General features: G+C 44.8%; 1 protein-coding gene across 10 annotated transcripts in view; it reads left to right on the top strand.

The window, feature by feature from the left end:
* ZHX3 (zinc fingers and homeoboxes 3) overlaps positions 1–22,203 on the top strand; it is a 54,615-nt gene that overhangs the window by 26,800 nt on the left and 5,612 nt on the right. For 4 of the 10 annotated variants that reach the window (XM_062589077.1, XM_062589076.1, XM_062589079.1 and 1 more), the window contains exons 3-4: positions 12,056–12,123; positions 18,906–21,843. In XM_062589077.1, the coding sequence (XP_062445061.1) occupies positions 19,062–21,843 (2,782 nt within the window). In that variant the 5' untranslated portion in view covers positions 12,056–12,123; positions 18,906–19,061. Of the gene's footprint in view, positions 1–12,055; positions 12,124–18,905; positions 21,844–22,203 lie in introns of those variants that run through there. The other 6 variants (XM_062589082.1, XM_062589080.1, XM_062589086.1 and 3 more) reach the window with 5 other exon arrangements.

The raw sequence follows: 22,203 nt of genomic DNA, 5'->3' as shown, positions 1-22,203 counted from the left end.
TAGGGAGAAGTGACGGCTTTGTGCGTAAAGTAGCTGACCTGGCGCTCAGGCACCTGGAGTCATTCTCCAGTGAAGCGTGCAGACATACCTCAGGCAGATTGTTTCATCCCCCCATGCTTCAGTGTGCGTGTTTCCAGTGTGGGGGTAGTGATGCTGATCATCTTTTTTTACCACTTCCTGAATGTGTCAAGAGCGTTAGGCTTTCTAGCATCATTAAATCATGCTAAAACCTCCTGGCTGGAAAGGCAGACTACTGGTGGGGCAGGGAGTTTACTGGCATCCATATTGTGCTCTGGGGACCACTCACTGTTTCCATGGGGTAAGCCTTACGCACGGAGGAGGCTTCCATGTGACAGGCACGTCCAGGCACTGGCAGGAGCTGCCTTGAGATGGCTGCATTTCAGCTGCTGTTGGGTACAACAGGGTTGCAGATGAGTGAAATCAAACCTTCACACTAATAGCACCCAGCTCTTTCCTCTCTGCTAGAGCCTGGTAGATGTGAGATTGATTGCCAGAGAACCGGTGACCTGAGAGATCCCCACTCTGTGTCAGCACCTCTAGGAGCAACCGAGCTACCAGGAGGTGTTGCATGCTGTTGTTGAGTAAAGGGAAAGCACTGTCTTTACAAGATAGTGCAGAAAATCAGGTCTCATGGTGTTTGTGAGTGGGTAAAGATGGTACTGGGAAATATTTGACTCTCCAGAAATAATGAAAATAGTTATCTGCATTTAGTCATATAGTTGGGTACAATGGCTTACACACACTGTTGAAGAATGCACCAAAACAACTTAGGAGCAATCTTTTAGAAGTGTAAATCGGGGCCAATTCTTTCATCTTTGGTGTGAGGATTTATCATGGGAAAGTCTTATAGTGTGAAAGGGGTATGGCCCAATAGTTGGGAAAATGCATCCCTTTTGGAAAAAAGAGAAACTTTGCTTTAACCTCAACTCTGCCTTATCAGCGGAAGAGCAATCTGCAATCCATGCTTGTGCAAATCTGTGGCAGCCCTTCCCAAACCCCGACCGCTATCCTCTTCAAGGCATCCTCATGTGAGTTATTAAATAATGCACCACCGGTTAAGTTCAGCGTCTGGCTTGATGCCACAAGGCCGGGCGGCTGGCAGTGCTTGCTGTCTGGAGCACGACAGCAGTTTAGAGATGCTTTTAGACTAAGGGGTTTGTGAGCCTCAGTTTAAGGTTCTTAAAAAAGTTGGAGGCTGTTACACAGGCAGTGTGGAGATTTCAGGTAGATCTGCCAGCCATTTCCTTAGATTTTGCTTGTAGATGGGAACCTTCTCGGGTAAAAGGCAGGAAGTCTAATTATCAGTGTAGGTGTGCTATATTCAAGCTCGTCTCTCATCTAATCACCTTTTTTTTTTTTTTTTCTGGTTTGAACTGCATCATTCTCACTCTGGGACAATGCACCTTTAAGGCGATAGATTTTTCACTAAGTTGTGGATCTTTTAATAGTTGAAACCACTTTGTATACTGGAGAAGTTGAGCTTCAAATTGACTCGTGAATTTATGAAGTAAGATTACCCAGACATGTGATTTGTGCCTTCAGAGTTTTTTCTTGGAGGATCCTAAATGGAAGTGCTTTGGGGAGAGGCTAAGCAACTGTCACTGGGGAAAATCTAAAATTCCAGGAAAATAACTGATGGCACAGAAAGGGAGGGATGAGGAGAAGGTGCAGTGCGAAGAGGGAAGTGGTGAACAGTGATTTCTCTAAGCTGGATGGATCCTTAGTGTACTACTAGTTCAGAAGACCTGTACGCTCTGAAGACACTACAAGTGAAGTGCTATTGCCCGTAACTTAAATATCATTTTACAAGTCAGGCTTGATGGGTGGGGAAGTAGAATCCTGTGAGACTGTTACCCAAGACGGCAGCTTCTGTAATCTAAAAGATGAGCTTATCATCTTCACTAGCAGCTCATCACCACTCACCAGCACTTGCCAGATGATGAGGAGACTGGTGCCCAGTTTTAAAAGGAGGAAGAGAATGACGGATATAGATAGGAGCAGCTGGCCCTGAATTTTGAGGGCTGCACCTAGTGTCTGCTAAGTCCTTTTGATGTGATAGCAGAAGATGTAGAAGGGCCTCAAACAGCAGCATTGTAGCTCTTCAGTGTTTTGAACAGTGTTGCAAACCACTTCCCCGGCTGCCTCTGCAAGGTATGTACAATTTTATGAGATTATCCCAGGGGCGGTTCACTTAATGAAGCCTCTCTCTCCTCCTATGAGCTCAATTACTCTGCCTAATAGTGGCCACTTGAGTAACCAGCTTGACGTAAGGATTTGTGTGATTGATCTTAAGAACATTACCTTTGTGGGATTTTGTTGTGAATTGCCGCTACCTTGTGTGTTTCTGAGTTGATTGGAGATGAGTCCCGCAGACTGTTAACATTTCTTCCCCATGTTCTCCTGATATTGTAGTCATCAATTCGCTTAATCTTTTCCTGGCAGGTGATTATCGGCCTGTATATGGAGGGAATTCCTGCTGTCCTGAGCTTTATCCAGCTTGACATGCTGTCATTTTGGCGCAATATCATTAAGATACTTCCAAGTCTGCTCCTCTCCCAGCTCAAGGACAGAAGTAATTGTGCAGAGAGCAGTACTAGATTGCATTCCCCTCTTTCACCTTCAGAGTCTTGATTTCCTGCCCCCCGGTCTCCAACTAGCAATAGCTAAATAACTTCACCCTCTGTAGTTTCCAAGCTCTGAGCAGAATTAAAATAAGATAATACTGAACAGTCTGGAAGTCTTAGTTGAGGAAGTGGCCCGTTTTTGTAAAATACGATGCCACAATATATTTTGCGGTATAATAGTGTATCTCATTTGCTGTTCATTTGCATGGGTTCAGGACTGAGAGCTGTGGGTACCTTCACCTGTTGCCCTTTGCCCTGCCATGTTAGTTCAGCCAGATTCCACAAGGAAATCCAACTTTTCTAAATTTTTTTGAAGAAATGTGTCATCTTGTGCTGGAACCAACCTCCCTCAACTGCCAAATATTCAGAGATCTGAAACGTTTCATTTTTGGAGCAGTGAAATGCTAAGAAGACATGTCGCTTCCCAGTGAGGGGCAGCGGCAAAGCTTCTAAGAGCCGTGTTAGCGGCACTCGAGGGTCGCTGGCTTTCCTGGCCTCTGGGGTAGCTCTCGTGTCGGTACTGCCCCGGGTCCGAGCGCGTCGGGCTTTCGGGTTCGGCAGGAGCTGTTGGACTGCGCGCCCGGGCGAGCAGAGTGGTTTCCCCGAGGAGATGGAGGTCGTTGGGCTCCTCGCCGCAAGGCAGTGCTGCGGGGCTGGAGCCGCGGCCTCGCCGGGCTTCGTCGAAACAGACGCTTTCATAAAACATTTCAGTCCTGATGAATTGGTGTTTCCAGATGAAAACTTGTCCTCTTTGTCAGATGATTCCTGAGTCGAGTCCTAACAAGTGCTTCTCGTCCCACTGCTAAGGCTGAGAAGTGATGGGTTGTGGGACATGTGCCAGGAATTGGACTGAGCTTGTAAATTCACCTTGTCTACATACGTTCCTTGATTTCGGTTAACGTGGCTGTGGTTTGAACTGCTGACCGAGAAATGAAAGGCTCCCTAATTCCATTACCAAGCGCCTGAGCCATCCCGTCATCCTAATTCCTTTATTTGCAGACTGCCTGCTGACACAGCATAAACACTATTTTTACATTATAGTCCCCTGTGATGAATCTTCCTGCAGTTTAGTTTGTCATGCTGTTTTCTTTCTTATGTTAAATAGAGTTAATAATTTATACTGGGCTTTTCACTGTGATGATGAGTGGTTTAGACTGGTGTAACGAGATGAACCTTCGTTTATTGCTGAAAAGAAAAAATACTATCCTTTGACTTCTGTTTCTCTGAGGGTAGAAACATAGCCCGTGATGCCTTTGGTGGTGCAAATTAGGAATAATGTGATTATATATGGTAGAGTTTACCAGCTTGCAATGAGAACTTTTCAACTTTCAGTTTAAGGGCTGAGGAATTTTAGATTCCTGAAAGACAGCTTTTCTCCAAAAGCTTTTAGTAAAACAAGTCCTAATGAAATGAGAGCTCTCAAATAGTCGATTGCCTTTCATTTTGTTCCTTGGTCCTTCCCCTGGAAGGATGCTGTTACCATCCTGTTGACCCTGCATCCAGTCTAGTCTAACTCAGACAATTGGGAAGGGTGGGATGATTTCAAGAGGGCAAAATGCAGCAGTCAGCTCTCCTTTATGCAGCATAAAGAAAGAAAACTGGCAAAACTCCTTTCCTTTTTTTCTCCCATCAATCCCTTTTATGTCACCTGCCTGCATATCTTATTTGGGCAAATAAACCAGCTATTAGTAAACTTCAGTTTGCTCTTGTCACTGGGAGGGGCAAGAAGTCCTGAAACTTGCCTAACTACAAGTTTTTTTTTTTTTTTTTTTTTTTTTTTTTTCCTTTTGGAGCAATTCAGCTGGCTTTTGGAAAGAAGAATTACTCAATGGGCTCTGTAAATTACACAAATTGCCCCCAAACTGTTCTGTATCCACACAGCAGAATATTGTAGGAAGTGGGTACTTGGTACTGGTAGGAAGCTTTGTGTTCCTGGTCAAGAACTGATAGAAACTCTTTACTCTGAGAGGGAGCTGAGCTGAGCTGAGATGTTCTCCAGCGGTCTCTCCCAACTTTAATTACTTTGTGTTTCTATGACATTCACAAAGGTCCCTGAAATAGGACATTCAGGAGATGAGCCAGTAATGCCGCTTGGCAGTTTCCTTAATTCCACGAGTGGGGTTGTCCGAAGCTATTTGGAAAAAGAAAGTGTAGTCATTTCTAGGTGAACCAATACCGAATTGTGGGGATGAGACCAGGTTTTCTACCAAGCTGCTCTTGCAGACTGACAGCATGAGAACAAGACCAAACTACAGCAGGTGGCAAAGCAAGCAGCCCTGGGATGGGCCTGTCACTGTCCACCCGAGCTGCTGCTGACCTCTGCGTGACAGTCCGCTTCTGCGTAGACGCTGAGATGGTAGCAAGAGGTGTATCCCTGTGTGTGTGTGAACAATGTATAAAATACCAAGCACTTAAAAGCTGCTAATACAGCTGCTGGAGATGTACTAGTAGCGTCACACTTGGCTTCACAGTTGGTTGCACACGCAGACAGTGGGGATTTCCTTTTGTTGTAATTTGGGCATGTATATTTTTGAAACCTATAACAAAGACTAGAAGGTGGGTTCTATATAGCTTGGCAGTAATTGGGCAGTATTTGCATAACGATAGTAATTTCCTTATTCTCATTTTCTGAACATGGTTGCAAGACTATGCTGAAATTTGACTTAAAGCTTTAAGTATTTGTCTCTGTTGGCAGCTGGAAATGTAGCATTAGCTCTGGCTCTTTACAGAAATAAAATTGGTCTGTGTTGGAGCTAAATTGAATAATATAGTAGCATTCATATCTTAATCTTCCAAATAGCACTCTTAAATTCACTACATTGGTGTTTGAAAAGCTTAAAAATAATAAACTATTGTATAGAGCTTTGAATACAAAATAGAGGCTTAGTAATTGCTGGCAGTTGTGGATATACTCACCAGTAAATGGCAAGGATGCAATTCTCCTAGCATGCCATTTTTTGTTTTGTTTTTCATAAAATTCCTCATATTAAGGCCCTCAGATCCATCAATTAGTACATCAATAATTTGAATTAAGGTTTGCAGGAAACCTCAGTCCAAAAAACAAAATCCTTTACGTGGGCCATCATAGTGCTCTAAAATATCTCTCATCTTCCCCATGTATTTGTCAAAAGCTGTTTCACTCCAATAGCTATTCAGGAGCTTATGTGAAGTGGGTTGGTGAGCTCATATTCCATCCAGCAAGAAACACCAGCAGCTGACTTTCAGTAGAGAGCTAAACTACTGAAGCTTCCAACATCTAATTTAGGCTTTGTCCCATGTAGTAAGGTGGCAAGCTTTTTGCTGTTCATGGGAAGAGCATTGTGAAAACGGTCAGATACTTATTTTTTTTTAATAGTGTTATGAATTGATAAATTGAGTTCCTGGGGAACCCAGAGTTTAAGGGATAACTTTGAACACAAAGGTTCAGTTCTGCTGATTTTTTTTTTCAGAAGAGGTCTATAGTCCTGTTTGGTTCTCCTGCACCCCCATGAATTAATTTTTAAATGACTTTAATGACTTTTAAATGACTTGATTTTTAAAAGATTTGTTAGATCAGAAAGTGTGATTAAAAAAAAAAAAAAGGGAAGGAGGGAAGGGAAGAAAGAGATTATTTGTTTAGCACAACAGTACTTGAAACTAAATGTCTGTCTTCTGAGAGTAAGGAAATTCCTTTAGCTTCCAGCAATAAATAACTGGGATGCTTTTAGCTCACAGCTAATCACTAGAAGATGATTAATTTTCATTTAAATAGAAAAGAATCTCCATTATATAGATAATACATTCAACGTGTCATTCTAAAAAGCAGGTAGAGGAGCAGGTAAAGGAGTGCTTCTGGCTTGCAGGTGCCTGCTTCTGACTCCTGTATCTTGCCCACTGAGATCTAGAATGAAATTCCAAATCCATTTTTCCTTAGTATCAATCCTAGAAGAATTCTGTTTATTTCAAAGAAAGGCAGAAGACTATTCCCTGAATTCTGTGGTGAGTGAATGAGGGTTTGGTGCTAGCGGCTGCAGCATACAGCAGGGCTAATTCCAGACTAAATGCGTGTATTCACGTGATGGTTGCTCTCACTGGCAGTTGTAATCTCACGTGTTCACTTGGTGGTACTTGCAGGTGTAGTTCCTTACTCTTAGCACCTACATTTAGCAAGCCTGCGTGAGTCTACTGGGGTTCATCATCCCTCTGAATGCAGAATCAGTGTGCCCACAGCAGCTAGCTCTTGTTGAGCAGCAACCCCAATGCATGCTCCTGTAATCCCAGCTAGCAAGAAGCTAACTGTCAGTGCAGTGACTGGGAGACCTCAAGGATGCACTCCGCTGCTGCTGGATGAGGAGTGGATGCCGTCTTGTTCTCACAGCTGCTCTTCTCTCCGACTGGGTGGTGCAGTATGTGATGTGAGCTGCAGTGAGACAGACTTCTGAAGCTCCTCTTGCCTTCAGGAATCTCAGCAACTGGTTTGGCTGATAGGATACAGAGGTCTCTTAATGATCTGCCCTTCTGTATTGCAACAGGAACTATGGGGAAGTAGGCACTCCTGGAAGTCTTCCTTGCATAGGTACTAAAAGGGAGCAGGACTTTTTTTGGAAAACAGTGCTCCAGTTGAGGGAGTTGAAAACTTGCCAGTCTGACCATATGCTTCTGAAGTTCCTGTGATTCAACCCTTTAGGCCAGAATATTGTCTGTTTAAGGCGAAGGAGGAAGAACCCTGTGCCATTCTTGTGGAGTAGGTATGTGAACTCAAAGCATTATGACCAAATGGTGGTTCTAGAATTAGTGTGTCCCTAGTTTCCCTCTCCGGTTTTAAGTGGATGCAGCATTCTTCACTTACAGTCCCAACTGTTGTGTTGCATTGTTGTGTGGGGTTGAACATCTGCCCCTTCCAGCCACAAAAGTGGCTGTGTTCCAGTGATGGGTGGTTTCTTTCTATTCAGGGATTCTCTGAGGCCTGGAAAAGTTAAAGTATTAGGCATTGCACGCTGTCAGCTGTTGCAGATCCCTTTGGCTCCCCTGCTTTCAACATCTGCAAGGCTCGAGATGGCCATCTTGTTCTGTCTATGCACTATACATAGCACAGAGATCCTGGCTCTGACAGCTACTTCTGTCACTACTGAACAGTGACTGGGGCCACAGCAGAGACCTGTCCATCCAACACTGAAAACGTTTTTGAGGCCAGCTTCTGAAAGAGGAGAGGGAAGATCTGTTGTGAGCTCCCATTGATGAGGGCTCTTGAGTCAGAAAGAAACATAAGCCAAAAGTTGGAGTTTTGAGACTTACTAAAGCAAATAAATTGACTCTGTTACCTTCCTGTATGGTCCCCCCCTGGGGCTGCACTTCCACCACTTGTGAATTCATCGCTCATAAGCAAAATGCAAATGTGGCTTGAAAACAAGGATGGCCGCATTGCGGGGGACATGGTGATGGAGTCCTGCCCCCCACCGCTTCATGTCTCATAAATCAATGCTCTTTCCCCTTGCAGTGGCTCTGATTTAAGAGCTTTGCCCTATTCAGGGGCAGGGAAAGGGGCAAGGAAAGCAGGAATACTCTGCCCCACATTAGCAGTGATCAGGATGCTAGAGGGAGGCAGGGCACAAGGTCCCTGTCCCACACAGGTTTCTCAGCGTAATGTTTGTTTTCCCCAGCACTGTGCTGGTGATTGACTGGCATTTGCTTGGCAAAAGCCTTTTGAATATTCAGTTGGCTGACAGGAGATGAGGGTGCAGTAGCTCTTGAAATCAGCTTGGGGAGGGGAAGCAATAAGACTGCCTTTTTCTTTTTACTATTGCTACTTGAACTGTATCAAATGTATGCTTCAAATGGATAAATGGTTGCAGAGACCCCAGCCTATTTGACGAGATTGCTCTTGTAGAGTAAAAATTGTAGGGTCTGCATACTTGCCATCCTCATTCAAAAGCCCGTTCCTCATTAATATCTCTTTATACGTATTATTTAAGCTCAAAATGTCATTCTTCTTCTCCCCACCCATTTCCTTTACTGGCTGTGACATACAGGAACTACACCCATTGCTTGACTAGCCTCTCCTGACCTTTTGTAACTTGGCTCCAAACTCATTTTTTGGGTCTTTTGCAAAACACTGTCAGAAGGGAAAAATCCTTTGTTAAAACACAGCCAACTCCTGCCTCAACGTGGAACAGTTTGTTCTGCTAAAAGAATGAGCCAGTTCAGTGAGCAGAAAAACACCGCCATAAACTAGCGTATTCAATAAGCTGCAAAAGCAATCGGCTGCAGTCAAGATCTAAAAGGACGGTTCTGAGGCAGGATCCATGGGGGAGAAAAATCCACAATTCTGACCTGCCAACCCTGTTTCCTTGCTTTCAGCTTAAGTATTTTGCAGTTGTCTTTTTGGTTATAGCAACTGTAAGTGGGGAAATGGGAGCTGATGGTAAGCCAGAATGTAGCACAGCTTTCGAAGCTAACATATTGCAAAAGGGCATGGTGGATGAAGTAATCCAAAAATGCTCGGCTGGGAAGGGGATACAGCACTGTAATAGACTTCAGTCTGTGCTACGTTTGGTGTCTGGTACTGTTTAGTAGCTGTTCAGTCCTTCCCACCCACATCCCACACCTCCTTTAAAAACTCTGGACCTCAGAGTTCTTTACCCTGCACTTTAATTTCCTTGGATTTGCTGCGGGTCTTTCCTGTATGTGGCCACTTGTTAACTGGTGATCAGCCTGTCTTCAGCAAGCTTTTCTTCATTGCACAAGAGGCTTGGATGCTTGGTGAGAAAATTTTGTGACCCCCTAGCATGATTTACTTTCTGTGGTTCTGTAATGAGATCATTTCATTGCTGGTATAAAAGCTGATGCTGGTTATCTTTTAACAGTAAGTGTTGCAATAGCATCTAGAGCTGCAGTTCCTAAGTTTGGGGTGATGACCCCCAAATAGGGTCTCACATATAGAAGTGCATTTTTTAAACCTGGAAGCTGGGTTGTGAGCAGAAATGCCTCAGAAACACAGGTTAAGTGGCTTCCAACAGAATGACTCTCCTTGGTGCTAGGCAGTCTGCAGTTGTGCTGAGAGCCTGATGCTCTTGCGTGATGCTTTGTGTGGGCTCTGTTGCCACAGGGTGCTCATACCTGTGAACTCTTAACTAACTTGGCCTGGCATTTCCTGCTCGTTTAAAAGACTCAGGTGTTCTTGCCAGAAACTTAACATTGACCAAGCTCTAACTCTGATTCTCATTTTGCTTTAAGAGCTGGAAATCTTGACTCTGAGTCCTCTGTGATAGTTCTTGGCTTGGAGCCAGTTCAGCGACTCCAGGGAATGAAAGTACAAAAGGTATATTTTATGTGTAATCTGTCCCTTTTCATGTGCATTCCAAAGAGCTGAATGTGGCAAAGCTGATCTTGCAGTATCTAAGTGGTGGTACTTGATAATAAAATTTAGGCATGGATTGCTAGGCATTTTGCAAGCTTTGAACATAGTGTGGTAAAATATCACCCTTTTGACCTGTGTGTGGCCATTTAGATTCCATGACTGAGCAAGAATCACAACTAAATCCATCTGATAATACAGGCAAAATGAAACTTCCTGGAGAAAGCACAAGGGGCTGAAATCAGAGCCCCTGTGTATATATAAACATGACTGATGTTCTCATAGTGTCCTGTATAGGCACAAGCCCACTTACTGGTTTTCACAAGCTGAATGCTAGGTGTGATGGAAAACCCAGATAGATCCTGATGAGCTGAGGGACTTCTTGAAGCTTCGTTAATGCTAGCTGGTGTCCTCTGCTGGTAGCATTAATCTCAGAGCTGGCTGTGCAGGTAGATGATTATCTCTCTGCTGGACCTTTTCCTTTTGGGGGAATGCCAGGAATGTTTTGCAGCATGGGCAAAATGTGAGGATTAAAGCTGTGCATGGAGGTGGGTCCTTGGAACAGTGAGACCATGAATCTTGCTAAGGTACTGTAACTCAGCGCGAATCTGTAATGAAGCCCCATATGGTAAAAGGTGCATATATTTTTGAGGATGTCAGTGGTATGGTTGCATCACTTTTATTTTGTGCTTGATCAACTGAATGAGGGCAGAGGAGAAGGAATGAGTGAATTAATGTTAGTAACGTTCAAACAGAAGCATGCAGAGCTCCGAGGGATGATCAGTGGTTTTGTTTTGATGTGTGTTGTGTTTTCCTGACATTCTATTGAAATATAGCACGCAGGCTTGTCTCTAAGGGGGGCACATTGCCAGTAGTCTAAAGGTTATATTATCCTAGTGACCTATTTTTATACTCTAATAGTGTTCTGTTTTAGCCACCCCTTTCTAGCCTTCCATTTCACTTAGTTTTGTGCTCATCTGAAAAAAAGCAGAGATAATTACTATTAGTCCCCGAGTGCTAATAGTGAGAGCCAGCCTCTCCCCGGGTGATGAAGACAAAGGCAAGTTGCTGATGCTTTGGAAGTGTGAGACCGATCCGAAAACACTGCTCATAAATTAGTGATGGCTTGAAACAAGTCGATGAAGAATGCTCTACAGGGTAAAGGAGAGAGGTCTTCTCTTAAAGACACATTTTAAATTGAGAAGTATCCCAGCATGTTAGAAGGGCAAAATTTTAATGAATAACTCTGTTTAACTAGCCTAAATGAAAATGACGCTTTTCTGCTTTAGGCCTGCCAAGTACGGGAGAATGAAGACGATTGTTCAGTCAGGCAGCTTCCGTTGCCTTTAGACTATACATGCGTTTTCAAAGCCAGGCTTAATCTACAAATCACCCTGAACAGTAGGCATAAAGAGAAATTGTTCCTTACTACAAATGTTGACTATGTGATGCTGCTTGAAGCTTGAAACTGCTGAAATTTGTGTGTATGTTTGTACATCTGCATGGTGCAAAAGAATAAAGTATGAAGAGGCTTTTCTTGCCTGCATGGCTGGTCTTGGGCTGCTGTTATTTTATAGCTGGTTGCTTTTTTTGTTATTTCTGAGAGCACCTGAATTTTGGGTGCCTGTGGTGTTAGCACAGTAGTGATCTGCTCTGGAGGGGAAAATCACTTTAACTGTTTGCTCATGGGAACATGCAGTCCCTTACAAGGTAAACCCCCAAAGAATTAAATACAGCGTGACTTTGGTCTGGGTTGTGGACGAGGCTCTGGGTTGTAGGTAAGTGACAGCTGTCTCCCTTTACGGATATTACCTAGAGGTGGAAGCTGCAGCCAAGGGCAAAGCATGGAGATGTGTGCTGCTGGCCAGCAGCCCGGGTAATGCTTTGGCATTTTAGGCTTCTGAAGGAGGTCTCTCCCACGGCCTCACTTCCAGCTGCAGGGTTTATAAACAGCTACCCAGGGAAGATGGCTGTGCCTCAGCTAGCCTGAGTGCACAGAGAGCGAACAGAAGAGCTCAGCAAGCTCCATACTTGCCTCACAACCCTGCCAAATCTTGCCTTTTCTTCTCTATTACAGAGCTGTGCTGGCGCAACTAAAAGAGAGATCCCATCTGCACCCAGGAAGTTGAGATTTACTCTGGAGAGGTGGGCTGTTCACTCTAACTTTGTCTGTCTGTACTGAACCATAAGAAAACAGCAGGAAAGGTCTTTGCCAGGTCATCGTAGCATGTCCATCTGTCTCTAGAAATGATTAATGATAGCTGTCCTGTTGCTGGCAGGGGATGTCTCCTCTGTTCTCCGAGCCCCTTGGTGATGCTGCTACATGCCTTCTCCCAGGGCTTTATTACACTTCTGTTGCCGAGTGTAAGCAAAGCCGGGGACTCCAGGGCCATTGAGATGAAACCCCCATTAGAGGTTTCATCTTGGGAGAGCCTCTGGCAGCAGAACAGGTCTTTTACCTCTTTTCAGTTCAGTCTGGAAATTACATGAGTCTCCAGCCATCCTCTCTCCTGCTAGCCCAAATGGTGCATGTTTTGGCAATAAGCTAGGTAATTAATGTAACTGGTGAACTCTATGTGATTTCTCATGAACGGACTCCAAATGCAAAACAAATGTTAATGACTAACTGAAGAGAATGAGCCCTGGGACTGCCGTGGCTGCTGACGGTGGGGGCCACGGGACTGTGCCACACGGATGCCTGAGCTCCCTGCTGCCCAGACCTGTTGTTTTCCAGCACTCCTGAGTGCCGAGGTAAATAAATCCAGTCTTGATTTGCTGAACCAACATGCAGTAATGTGCAGAGTGGGCTGGATGTCTGCTCTGCTCCTGGGTAACCTGCTTCTTAACTAGGTGAGATTTCTCTCCGAGTGTTTCATGTTAGGAACTCGAAGACAACTAACCTATCGGTTCTGGGTGCTGCTGAGAGCACCAGCTCTTTGATGCTGAGCACAGGAATCTTTTATTTGCTGTCCTTTGTTTGCTCAGTACTGATGGAGAGTTGGAAAATCGTCTGTGGACTCCTTAAAGAAAGAAGTGGGTCTTACAGGTCTTGCTGGAGATAGAGTGTAAAGGGAAGAGGAAAAAAAACCTCTCAAATGTCAACTTTCTTCCTCCTTTAATTTATTTTTCCATATTATGATATCAACTGGGGCTTGCAGAATTTCAGTTTAAAAACAAACTGCTATTATTTAAAGTGCCAATATTGTGCTTGGCTTTGTATGAGACAAAAACATCAACTTTGTCCCTGACCTGGGGAGCGTGTCTGCCTGCCTAGCAGGCACAGAAAAGTGTTGAAAAAACTGTTACTTTACCTCTATTTTGGTGTAGAGCTTTTTTTATTTTTTTTTTTTAATTTGCATTTACTCTTCAGCAGAGCTGCATCAAACACTAGAGTCCAAATTACAGTACCTAATCATCCTAAAATTTTTGCGTTGAGGCTTATAGCTCATATGAGTGTTGCTGGACGCGGGCTGGAGGCAGAGAAGCGTGCTGCTCTTACGGTCTCTGCGGCAGGGTGACGGGATGATAGCGGTTGCGTGTTGCTGTGCACTGGGTGTCCAGTGATGCTGCGTGGAGGGTTTTTTTTGTTGTTGTTTCTAGGCGAGGTTTGCAAAAGGTCACAAAATTAATCTTCTAACAGGGGACCTTGGCACCACATAGAATGAATGTTTTGCATTAACGACCTAACTCATTAATTCACTGAAACATTTAAAACCAAACCAGTTATATCCAGCCAAGCTGGAAAAAGCTGAAAGTTCATACTTAGCAGTGCAGATTTCGAAACCTCCCTTTGTTAATCTCTGCAGAAGTAAATTTTCTGAATTGTTAAGCTCGCTTTGAGCAGTCTCTTAGCGTTGTTTTCCTCGGAAGGGACCGAACTGCTGTGCAGCAAGTTAGCAGCACGTACCTGAATTTACCAATGAGGGCGGCGAGGCTTGGGGAGCACGGGGGAAGGAAGGTCGGGTATGGAAAGTGTTGCAGGAAGGGAATGTTTAAAGCAGTGCTTTAGTTTTAGGGCCATCTTTAACGGAAAGGCTACGCTGTTTTCATTTAGGATCAGGGATTTGATGGTTTCTATCTGCCTTCCCTGCTACCTTTTTCTGAACCACAAGAAGTAGTTTAAATCGTAATCTCAGTACATATTGTAGTGCTCGTTCTTCATGTTTTTAAGCTGGAGATGGGCCACTGGGTACGTGGCCTTTGTGGCCCTGTGTACTGGTGAGAGACCAGCAGAGCCTGGGCAGGGTGGGAACATGCTCGCCGCTCACCTTCGCCTCGTCTCCCGCCTGGGTCTGAGCACAGCCCTCACTGCTTTTGAGTTGCAGCCCTTGAGAAACTGGTAGATAACAACGAACCTGTCTGTCCCCGAAATGCTGACATGGGGAGAACGGCATAAAACTGCTTCTCCCAGTGGAGCAGCTGTTTCAATGGTGCTTTTTTAAAAAATTATTTTTTTAACTGTTTGTGTTTAGGAGCCGTATAGACAAGCAATCACTACCTTGTTTCAGGGATGGGGAGCCACAACCCAACCAAAACCATTCACGGGGGTTTCTGCCTGCTGTCCTCTTTTGCAGAAGCGTGGCTGATCCTGCTGTGTCTCAGGGCCAGAAATGTGTGTGCACCACACCGCACCCACCGTGCCGCGGCGGTGCCCGCGTTGCACGTGGTGGCCGTTGCGTAGCACTTCCAAGACCTGACCAAGTACACTTGTCTCAGCCGTGTGACTGAGCTGGCATCTGCCCCACCGCCAGCTCCCGAGGCGTTAGTTATGAGGCGAACATATTTCCCGCCAGGTGCTGGGGTGGGATCAGACAGCGTTACAGACCTGGGCCAAAATGCCCTTCTAGCTGCTCTTCCTTCTGTCATTAGCTTCACTGTGAGCATCCTTGGGACCAAAGCAGTTTGACTCTGCTTTAAGGCACTTTTCCTTCGAATTTCCGACGACAACGACGGGTTTAAGTACACGAGTCATTTCTGAGTGGTGGCTCCTGCGTGCAGTTTTACTTCACTGTTGAATTAGCAGCTGTAGATTGAACAGGAGCCATCAGTTTTAGCATAATCCTGTTGTCTTCCTGGCTGCCAGGTAGAAGTATGTCATCCAGCTACTGTTTCCTTGTTCTAGTCAATCGTAGAGTAAATCGAATTCTTCACACGTAGTTATACAAGTTAATTTTAAACATTTACGGTGGTGGTAAACTGAGCCCTGTTGTAGGGCTGATTTTTCACTGAATATTTTTCCTGCCATTAAATTAACTTATCCATTAAAACAGCCTCCCTTATTCTAATGACAGCAAAAGGGATGAATTATACATTCTGTTACGTATTAGTGGTGCACTGAAGTATTAGTACATTCCAGAAGGTGAGCAGTGAATAAAACATGCTCTTAACATGGGGTTATGTAATGGTTCCATGGAAATGAAATGGACAAACAGTACACTTGATTAATTTTTTTTCCTAGTAAATTGATACAGTGATTCACTTCCAGCTAAATTGGCAATCTGTGTTCTCAGGTGGCATTAATATTGGATCCCCAGCAGGGGAGCTGTGTTGGCTGGTGCTGCTTTGATTGCATTTTTAACAAAGCTTGTTGGAGAAAGCACTGAGCGAGATGCAAATGTGCTGGTAAATGAAATGCAGTGCTTTTAGATTCTCTGTAGGTGGGTCAGACCATTCAGGTTTACCCAAAGTAATACTGACTACACGCTCTGAAGAGGCACTCTGTAAAAATGGCACAATGGGGGTCTTTGTGTATCTCGTTTGCTCTGTATCAAATTTACTCAGTTGACAGATAAAAGTCATGGTTTTTGTGTATCTGGTGACTCTATAAACACAACATAAGATCCATCTGGGACTTGAGCTATCTCCAGTAACAGAGATTCTGGAGCTGGATCTCTATTAATAGTTCTGCTGGAAAGGCAAAACTTGCAGAGGGCCCAGCGGTTTCTCCCTGACCTGTGTTAGAGCTGCAGAATGAAATCAAGCAAGCATTAGTGAAGACTTAATGCAGTAAAGGAGGTGAATGTAATTCTGTAGATCTCTGTGCAGTAATAGAACTCGCTTCTACTGTTGCTTCCATGACACTGAGCTTCTTTCAGCTTTTAAAGCTATATTTTATAGCCTTGAGGCTGTTCTTATTGTTTTTTCTTAATTGATTCGACTTGGAAAGGTCATCGTAGCCTGCTAGATTGTGTAATATTTAACTTAGAATCAAAAATGAGCATCTTGGGATTGGTGTCAAATTGATGCTGTTCCCTCCTGAATAGCAAAGCCCATTCACAGTCATCCAAGTATTCTACTTGTTGATGCTAATGAATAACTTTCTGGCCCTCTGCAGAGGGAAAGACTAACCATAAGAAGGTGGGATAAGAGTGGCATAAAGCAGGTATTGAGAGCATAAAATTTGCACCATCCAAATCCAGATCACAGCATTAATACTGTCTTATTTATAGATTTGTTAAGTTATAATTTCTAGCTTTTCGTGAAGCATTAGCATAGCAAACAGTCTTTTTTGATGCCAAGTTCAGTGATGACTAACACTATTTACAGGACTATTTTGTAATCTCAGATCAGCCCACATTTACAGGAAGTTACGTTTTTCCATCAGTCTTTTAAATTGTGCCTGAAAGTTGCTGAGGCCAGAACTAGCCATCCAGGCTCTTTTATTTTAAAGCTAACAATTTTTCCCAGAACAAATTTTTTATTAATTTCTAATGAAGTTACAAGGGTCAAATTTTACCTCCTCAGTTTGATTTTTGCATTAGGATCTTTCATTCTTGTATTCTAAAAGTTACTGACAAAAAAAGGCAGACTAGGTGTTGCATAAGCACTGCCGAGTGATTTGCCTGATCTGCATTTCTCTATGCATGAGATCAGCTCAGAAAATCTGATATAAGAAGACTATTGGTGCACAACTGCTTTAACTGATAAGAGTTACCTCTGTGAGTCATCTAGTAGGGTGGCAAGTTGGTCTTTTTTTTTTTTTTTTTAGTTTAGGTTTTTATTAGTATTTTTTATAAAACTCCATCTCTGTTACTGTAAATCCCAGAAAAGTCTGGCACAGAACCTTTATAGTATGAATAAGTGTGTCCATATGCTTCCAAGTGACCTTGCAATCTGGAAAAATAAAATTTTATCCATGTGTTTAGAAGAAAAAAGAAAGATTGCTGTGAAAGATTAAAGAAGGGGTTAAGGCAGAGATGTTGCTCTGTCAGATTTGCTGCCTTCCCTGTCACCAGGACTCGTGGGCAAGTGACTCCTGGTGCCAGCTACAGCAGACAGTTTTACTGCCCTCGGGTCGTGATCTCAGGCATGGAGCATCCTCTGTGCAGATTGCAAAACTACTTCAGGCCAGAAACAAGGTTTTGGCTAAAGACCCGTCCAGCCCCAGCCTTGCACAGTCTGGAGCAGTTGGGTAATTACTTTAACTTGAGAATAGAACCTGAGACTTCGTAAAGGATTATTCCTTATTTTCTATTAGTGCAACGGATCTCTGGTCACCTCGAGCCCAGAAAAACGGCTGTATGTTATAGAGAAATTACGCTTTCTTAGGAAACACCCACGCTTCACTAAGTTGTGTGAATGTTGACAGTCCTAAGCGTTCTTGGAGGGGGAAGGCTGGAGGATCCGAGATAAGTGCGTGCTGCCTGCACTTGGGTTTTGGGGCCCTACCTCCTCCTGGGTGCATTACCAGCCAAAGACTCAACAGATGCTGTTAAAACAGTAACAAAGTGTGCATGTTGGTGGTAGGGGGGAATCTCACGGATTATTTGCTGCCTTCCGGAGCAAGGATGGCCAAAATACCTGGCTCCAACTGCAACCTTGTTGCTTTCTCCAGAAATTTCTGCACGCAAAGGCCTTTGGCATGGGCATGGTGCTTTGAGCTGGCAAGAAACTTTCCAACAGGATGGTTGGAAAATGCCGATTTTGAAGAAATCGAAACGTTCTGTGGGAACGTGTTGATTTTTGTCAGGTTTTCTGATGGAAACCAGGCGGGTTTCCCAGGGTGACCTTGCCTGTATTGCCCGCGATTGCCTGGCAGAGCGCTGCTGAGCGGGGAGCCTGGAGGCCCCCGCAGGAGCCCGGGTGCACAGGGAGCCTAGGCATCTCTCGCCTCTGCAGAAATACTGATAACTTGTCTTGTCAGGGAAGTGAGACAGCAAATTTCAACGTTTTTCCTCCTCAAATGAGAATTTGGTTTTCTGAGCAGACCGGTTTTGGTGCCTAGGATTAGTATGAGATCCTACTACTCCAAGGTTTTATGGTAAAGGTCCTAGTCATTACCTGCTACACCTGTGGTAGATGCAGTATGGTGGTGTAGTACAGATACCTAAAAGAGGTATTGCACAATTGCACTAAGTAGGTAAGAAAACTGCTCCCCTTTTGGCCACTCACGACATGGGGGCAAGTGAAACCCAGCAGCAGACAAGAATTGTGGTGCATATAATGCTCCACAAATACCTGGCGTTCTTTTAAATGTACTGTATTTGGGGGGTAAAAAAAAAAAAAAAAATCCTTGGATCCATCTCACAACATCAAATGTCATTTGTGGGTAGAACTGGATGGTTAGAAATTTTGGGGCCAAAAGGATCAAGCTATGGAGAGGGAAAGAAAACTGGCGGGGGGGGGGGGGGGGGGGGGCAGAGTAGGCTCGGGGAGGCACCTGGGAGGGAAGTTCTGTGGTCGGCTTCCCCTTGTGATACCTGCTCTGCTGCCAAATCACAGATTAGCTTTTGGTTTTCTGTGTTTGTTTTTTAAACAGATAATTCACCAATTGTACTTACAAAAATATGGTAAATCAAAGGTCAAGTTAAAATTTTCCAGTTTAACAGGCTGAAAATGATTTATTGAGTGAAACTGTTAAATACCAGGACAGTTGTGCTATGTCTAATGGCAAGGGAACTAACCCTCCTCTCTCTCCTTGTCCTCAGGTTCAGTGGCAAATATGAACATTTGTCAACTTTTGACAACAACTCCTTGGGACACCATGAATTTGCTGGAATCTAGACCACAGAGCATTTGCAATAGCACTTTTAAATTTTAATTTAATTTAAATCAAAAAAAAATCATCTGGATTAATTGTAGTCATGGCTAGCAAAAGAAAATCCACAACTCCCTGCATGATACCAGTAAAAACTCTGGTGCTTCAGGAGACTGAACTGGATACTGTAGAAGGTGATCATGAGGGAACTCAACAGGATGTTCCTCCTGAAGTGTCAGCAGCTAGTGATGCTGGTGCAAGTAACAGCAATAACGGAGCATTATCTAATGGGCATCGTGGTATTGCTGATAGCGATACTTATGTGTGCAAGTACTGTGACTTTGGATCTCAAGATGTTCATCATTTCATTGGGCATCTGGATTCTGAGCACTTAGACTTTAGCAAAGATCCTGTGTTTGTGTGTGTTGCATGCAGCTTTTTGGCAAAAAGCAATGAAGGGCTCTCACACCACAATGCAGAGTTGCATGCTGGTGAAACAAGCTTTGTTTGGAGTGTGACTAAGAAAGATAATCATACAACAGTGGAACAAACTCTCTGTGAAGCCATCAGCAGCCACGACCTTCCAGGAGAGGTCCCTGAAGAAGTGGTGGATGGTCAGTCTGAAATTATCATCACCAAAACCCCCATCATGAAGATAATGAAAGGTAAACCTGAGGCCAAAAAAATCCACACGCTGAAAGAGAACATATCAAATCAACTGAGCAGTGAATCTGAAGTGAAAGATGGAGAACATTCATTCACAAATGGGTCCGTGCCGGTCAGCCAGTCCACTGCAAGTTCAGCAAAATCATCTCACATAATGAATGGTTCCATCATAGGAAACGTGCCTGTTTTGCAGGCTGGTGTTGCACAGCTTGTTTCACTGCCACAGCAACCACCACTGCATCAGCAGCTACCTACATCTAAATCCCTTCCCAAGGTGATGATTCCCTTGAGCAGCATTCCAACATACAATGCAGCTATGGACTCTAACAGCTTCCTGAAAAATTCTTTCCACAAGTTTCCTTACCCAACAAAAGCTGAACTCTGCTACTTGACTGTGGTGACAAAATACCCAGAAGAGCAGCTGAAGATCTGGTTTACTGCACAGAGGTTGAAACAAGGCATCAGCTGGTCACCAGAAGAGATAGAAGATGCCAGGAAAAAGATGTTTAACACAGTTATTCAGTCTGTGCCACAACCCACAATTACAGTTCTGAACACACCATTAGTCGCAAACCCTGGGAATGTCCCGCATCTTATTCAGGCGACTTTACCTGGGCATGTGGTCGGGCAGCCAGAAGGGACGGGGGGCCTGCTCGTTACGCAGCCGATAATGACAAATGGGTTGAAAGGAACCAGTTCCTCCTTCACGTTAGCAGTGACCTCAGTTCCCAAAACCCAGCCTGCGACGCAGCACAGCACGGTGAGTTCCAGTAATGCATCAACAGTGAAAGTGGTCAATACTGCCCAGTCTCTGCTCACTGCGTGTCCAGCCATATCCTCACAAACTTTCCTAGATCCCAACATTTACAAAAACAAAAAGTCCCACGAGCAGCTGTCTGCCCTGAAAGGCAGCTTTTACAGAAATCAGTTCCCTGGCCAGGCTGAAGTCGAGCGGCTGACAAAAATCACAGGCCTTTCTGCAAAGGAGATTCGAAAATGGTTTAGCGACAGGAGATACCATTATAGGAATGTGAAAAGTGGTAGAGCCGTGTTTGTGGGAGATACTCTTGATTCTCTGCCAGAAATAACCTTTGATGAGTCTCCCAAAGGAACAGAGCTGACTTCTACAACAGCAGTAACGCCGGTCGCTCATCACCAAACAAGACGACAATCCTGGCATCAGACCCCCGACTTCACGCTGACAAAATACAAAGAGCGAGCGCCAGAGCAGCTGAAGGCACTAGAGAGCAGTTTTGCACAAAATCCTCTTCCGCCAGATGAAGAGGTGAATCGCTTGAGGAGTGAGACAAAAATGACGCGGAGAGAAATTGATAGCTGGTTCTCTGAAAGGAGGAAAAAAAAGGTGGCAGAAGAAAATAAAAAGTTAGAGGAAGCAGTTCAGCAGGAGGAGGAAGAGGCTGAAAATGGTTGTGGAGAAGAAGACTCTTCAGACGACCTGAGGACCTCAAGTGAAAATGGCTCAGTCGATGCGTCTGCCAACAACCCAAATTCAGCAGAGCGAAAAGTGAGTCCCATTAAAATCAATCTGAAAAATCTCCGAGTGACAGAGTCCAATGGCAAAGGCGAATTACCAGGGATTAGTGCAAATGAGAAAGGGGATGGCAGCTCCAGCCGGCCTCCCACTCCTCAAAAAACCAAAATGAACTTTAAAAAAACAGCCCAGCAGCGGCATTTGCTTAAACAAATGTTTGTGCAGACACAACGGCCAACAAACCAGGAATATGATGCCATAGTTTCCCAGACGGGCCTGCCGCGGGCCGAGGTAATTCGCTGGTTCGGAGATAGTCGATACGGCTATAAGAACGGGCAGTTGAAATGGTATGAGAACTACAGGCGTGGTATTTTCCCTCCAGGCTTGGTAGAAATCAGCCCTGCCGGTAGAGAGGTCTTGGAGGACTATTACAAAAAGCACAAGGTGCTGCAGGAGGATGACCTGCAGAGCCTCTGCGAGCGGTCTCAGCTGAGTGCCCCGCAGGTGAGAGTCTGGTTTGCCGTGAAGGCAGAGGAGGAGACCAGGGCCTCGTCCGACACGGGCAGCGAAGACAGGTACCCGAGCGCTGGCGAGCAAGCGGGAAATCAAAAAGGGCCGTGCGACGCCTGCTCGGAGGTGTCCGAGAACAGCGAGCCGGGGGAGCCGGGCGGCCCAGGAGGCAGCGCCGAGGCCCCGGATGCCCCCAGCCAGCCGCCCGTGGTGCAGCTCGGTAAGGCCCGGACCTCCCCTGCTTCGGGCAGCTCCCGCTTGGTCTGTAGGGCTTGGGCCAGAGGCACGTTTAGACAGCCACGAGGCACTGAGTATTTTGCATTTGGGAAAATGAGACTCTAGGTAAGGGCCTAATATCAAGTCTTAGTGTTTGTGATTTAACTGGAGGAGCGGTGGGGAAATCCGTCCCGGGATGTGCATATGAGACGTGGCTATGGGGGGTCCCCTTGCACCCCTTCTTCGAAACTGGCATGCACAACTGCTCTACGAAGTGCCTGAGCACCAATGCATGCGGCATACCTGTGGCTCTGAAGTCAAATCCTGGTGTCAAATTTAGCCTGAAAAAAACAGTGGGAGCATC

The sequence above is a fragment of the Rhea pennata genome, chromosome 16 (assembly GCF_028389875.1).
Source record: "Rhea pennata isolate bPtePen1 chromosome 16, bPtePen1.pri, whole genome shotgun sequence".
NCBI classification, from domain to species: Eukaryota; Metazoa; Chordata; class Aves; order Rheiformes; family Rheidae; genus Rhea; species Rhea pennata.
The sequence above is the reverse complement of the archived record's forward strand: the minus strand, read 5'-3'. Positions and strand labels throughout refer to the sequence as shown.